This window comes from Sphaeroforma arctica, assembly GCF_001186125.1.
Source record: "Sphaeroforma arctica JP610 unplaced genomic scaffold supercont1.725, whole genome shotgun sequence".
NCBI classification, from domain to species: domain Eukaryota; class Ichthyosporea; order Ichthyophonida; genus Sphaeroforma; species Sphaeroforma arctica.
Window position 1 is genome coordinate 6,453 of NW_014039833.1, and position 4,100 is coordinate 10,552.

Consider the following 4,100-nt stretch of genomic DNA (forward strand, 5'->3'; position numbering starts at 1 on the left):
CCCACACAACCCACGTTTTACCGTAGATCGGTCCGTGCGTCAGCGTCTAAACGTGTTGTATTCTCAGTGTTATTATCTGCACGTATTGATTCCCATTATCATATGGAACCATTCCTTACTTCCTACACTTCATCTTTCTCACCATCATACCAGATTATATGCGCGCGTACCTCCATCATTCCGAAAGGGTGCACAAAAGGCGGTGCAGGTCATAGAAAGTCCCAAGGATATGGACGCGCGCATGATGGCTTGGAAAGGGGGCTCGATTTTGGCGCGTTTGGAAATTCTGGACAGTTTTTGGATCGAAAAGGACGAATGGTTGGAACGGGGCGTGGGTGTTCTGCGAGATGTTCTGCCCTTTATATGGTGATATAAATGTATATATGCATGTGTATAAGATATATGTATATATGCGTGTGTATATGTAAATGTATATATGCATATATGCATATATAGTATCTGTGATATCAGCACAATAAATACGAGTCGAACTATGAAGCCCGGGGGTCTCATTTGTATATGTAGATCGATTTTACCAGGGTCGTTGACTACGGCTCGAATTCCACCATACTTTCTGTATCTCCCTGGTGAGCATTGCAGTTCTCCAGTTGTGGAAATTCCTGCCCAATCATTGCTTATGGTGCATTTTTTATATCATCAGTACAAGAAGATACACTGAACAACTGTGCGGTAATTGTACTTTTAGGTGTATTGTCCGATATATATACTGCCTGATTGCACCACTGTGCGACCAGGTCCCAAAATGGTTGCACCAAAATCTTTATGGGTTAGGATATAGGGTTCAATCAACCATAGCCTACTTATGCTATAAAAAAGCTGTGTTTAGAGTCTAGGATTTATGGATACGAAAGCAAACCGTGCAAGGAACGTCGACTCATGTAGCGTATAGCGAGTGCTGCATAATCCCATCAACTGGATACCGTATCTCATCATGTGGGTGCAATCATGCTGCTAAATAGTGCATCATCATGACAATATTAGTTGTGTTATGGGACAGGTACAACACCTCCTTGTACTGTGTAGACAAGGTATACACGATACATGGACAAGGTTCAAGATGTAAGATGTACTACCACTGCCGCTTCAGTGCCAAGTTTAGCTGGCAAGTATTGTGCTTGTAGATGCGCACGCACGGCATCTCGCAAACATTCAGAAGACTATAAATTGCAGATCGGATCGCAAACTTATAAAGGGATGTGTGCTTGGATAGAAGGACAAGAAGTTTTTCTGATAAGCACACAGATGATTCGAGTATGGGCTACTCCCTTTCTGAAGTTTCCCTGCTATTTCGTAGATGGTTGTTGAAAGAGACTACAAAGTTAGGTTTGGAGTACCGCCGGATATTGACTGAGGCCAATGGTCGTTGCGCTGTAGAGCGCCGCACTAAAGACAAATCACAACTTTCAGTAGTTGACAATACAAAAATGCTGAATTACAATTGGGCTGAATTACAATTGGGCGATTTCCTCACTATAAAGGCATAGATTTCCAACAAAGGACCTAAATCTGAACTGCTCCCATAGTCACAAAATTGCAGAAAGGATATCAGAACCTAACGTAAGAAGATTTGGTATGGAAGCATACGAGATTTTATTGGTTGAATAATTCTGGGAATCGATCAGTTAAGTTGACGGCTTGGTAGTATGTCTCCAGATCTGTATGAAAAATAAACATGGACGTGAATCGCCGAGTAAAAAAATGGCAAAGCTAAGTGACAAGCGGAATGAAACAGGAGAGCATGGTATGGAGCGGGAAAGTTCCTACAGATACCTCGTACTCAAACTGTACGAAGGTGTTCAGGGTGAGGGGGTTTCGACTTCATAACCATACACTGCCATGAATATACTACACATAGAAGCACTTGTGTATAATTAGTACTCACACTTTCTCGATTGGATATTTAGGGTTTCAGGAGACTTCGCATACTTAGCCATACAACACTTCACCATACAAGTACTTGTATTGTATATAGACTATACGATTCAAGGTGTATCAGAATCCAGGAGGCTTCGTCTTACTTAACCGTACAGTGCCAACAACTCACCACCCACTGCACATACATGCACTGCTAGCGTTTCTATGGTCAGTAAACTGCCACCACAGCGGCGCTATGGAACCGCGGTTATATTTGGGCGGCAACAAGAGGCAAGTACTTGTTTCGGATTACCGACAACCATTTGGCAAAAATTCACAACCTTAGAATAAAAAAAACCCTTCGTTGAATTGATCCGTACACGAACACCAAGCCCACTAAGACAGTTCGCTGATGTTATGGGCGAGGCTAATCAGCATTGGCATCCATGGTAAAGGTGTGAGGACATTCAAACATACCGAAATTGTCGCCGAGATTACTGACGGCCATCTCCTGCATAGACCCGTCATCGTTCACGATGCCCTCTACCTCCACATACTTGAAGCCATCTTGAATCCGTGAGACCTAGTGCAAAACAGATATGAATATTGTAATAACTATATTTTGATATGTCCGTGTAGAATATCTATATTTTATATGTATGTGTAGTATAACTCTAGTTTGATGTGTGTGTAGTATAACTATATTTGGATACATATGTGTATTACAACTATATACTGATACGTGTGTATGCACTACGTACGGTATACAAGTTCGCCTCTCAAGGGAGTACAGAAAAGGTATAGAAGTAAACTGTGGCAAATCTCGTACGAGCGATGGAGTCGATTCAACAAGTGTGTGATAAGAGGGATGCATCTAAGAGCTGGCAAGTCTATAAGAAGGATTGCGACGCTCGTATAGACAATGCATATACAGATAGTCACATATGTATATACTCCCAACATATGCACTGATACACTATAGAGTCGATTCAACAAGTCTGTGATAAGCGAAGGTGCACTTAAAGAGCTGACAGGTCTATACGGAGAAATGCAACAGCCTATATAGAATATGAATATGCATACAGTCACATACATATATACCTCACCATATGCAATGCTACATTCCACATACACCAACATATGTAATGTTACACTCCACTTGAACGGAACGTTAGGAACTTAGATTAGCAAATACGAAGCCCAACCATTGTACGACAAGAAAGTGTATGAGGAATCAATGCAGAAGCGATGTTAAAACTTAGTAAAACGTGTCTTAACAACCCTATTCCACCAAACCCCCCCCCCCCCCATCACCAGAAACCAACTCCAATTTGCAGGGTAGACTTTGTACTATTGTAGCCGATTAAACTCGGGAGGCATCAATAAAAGTATATGTTGTTTGAGCGACTTATAGAACAAAGGCACTTCGTGTTACATACCCCTGTGACATTCACATTTCCGTGTGGGGTTAGCAACGACACCATATCTCCACGGCTCTGTTCGGAATTAGGGAGAAGTGTCAGTAAAGTGTCAGTATCGGCCGAAAATCAGAAATCGCATGACGAATAACATGAATTTGCAAAAAATATGTGTTGACAATCAGGAATAAAATATGCACTGACTGTCACGGGCCAACAACTCCACCGGCCACACAAACCCTGGAAATTATATTCCAATATAGGGTTTGTCACGAACGAGTGTAATCTGTATCGTTCAATTCGGGTTGTCCGCGCTCAGTATGCACATATCGATAGCGTAAATATATGTATACGATTACCACGATACCATGACAACACCATTAGTGGTGCGTGCGCTCTCCTGTATCACATATCCATATCGCGCAAGCACATAATCTAGGTCACTACAATCAACTTCATCCAACACTATCAAAGCGCCGAGAAGACATTTCAGGTGATAGCATGGTATGCTTTCGCAGTAACCGCTACAGTTTGATGCAGAAAGATCACAGATTATAGTGGTATTTTGGCTATGTTTTGCATAAAGTATTATAAAAAGAATACTGGTTTACATACATGGACATACATACATACATACGGACACACCTACATACAAACATACACACACACACACAAAAAAACACACATGAACACACACATGAACACACACACGCACATACACACACACACATACACACAACCGCAAGGAGGATGCTGCATTGTTGAGTCGAGGCGTCGAACCTCCAAGGCAACAGACAGACACATACA

The 4,100-nt window shown here is 41.9% G+C and overlaps 2 protein-coding genes across 2 annotated transcripts in view; one reads left to right on the forward strand and one right to left on the reverse strand.

The window, feature by feature from the left end:
• The window catches only part of SARC_08253 (hypothetical protein), a 6,785-nt gene extending 6,219 nt beyond the window's left edge, over positions 1-566 (forward strand). Inside the window, exon 6 of the mRNA XM_014297774.1 lies at positions 154-566. Within this exon, the coding sequence (XP_014153249.1) occupies positions 154-370 (217 nt within the window). The 3' untranslated portion in view covers positions 371-566. The remainder of the gene's footprint in view (positions 1-153) is intronic.
• A 1,736-nt stretch (positions 567-2,302) lies between these two features.
• SARC_08254 (hypothetical protein) lies at positions 2,303-3,359 on the reverse strand (the record flags this gene model as incomplete). Its single annotated transcript, XM_014297775.1, has 2 exons — positions 2,303-2,458; positions 3,315-3,359. 2 exons carry the CDS (start codon positions 3,357-3,359, stop codon positions 2,303-2,305), a joined length of 201 nt encoding a protein of 66 aa, XP_014153250.1.
• Between the last annotated feature and the right edge of the window lie 741 nt (positions 3,360-4,100).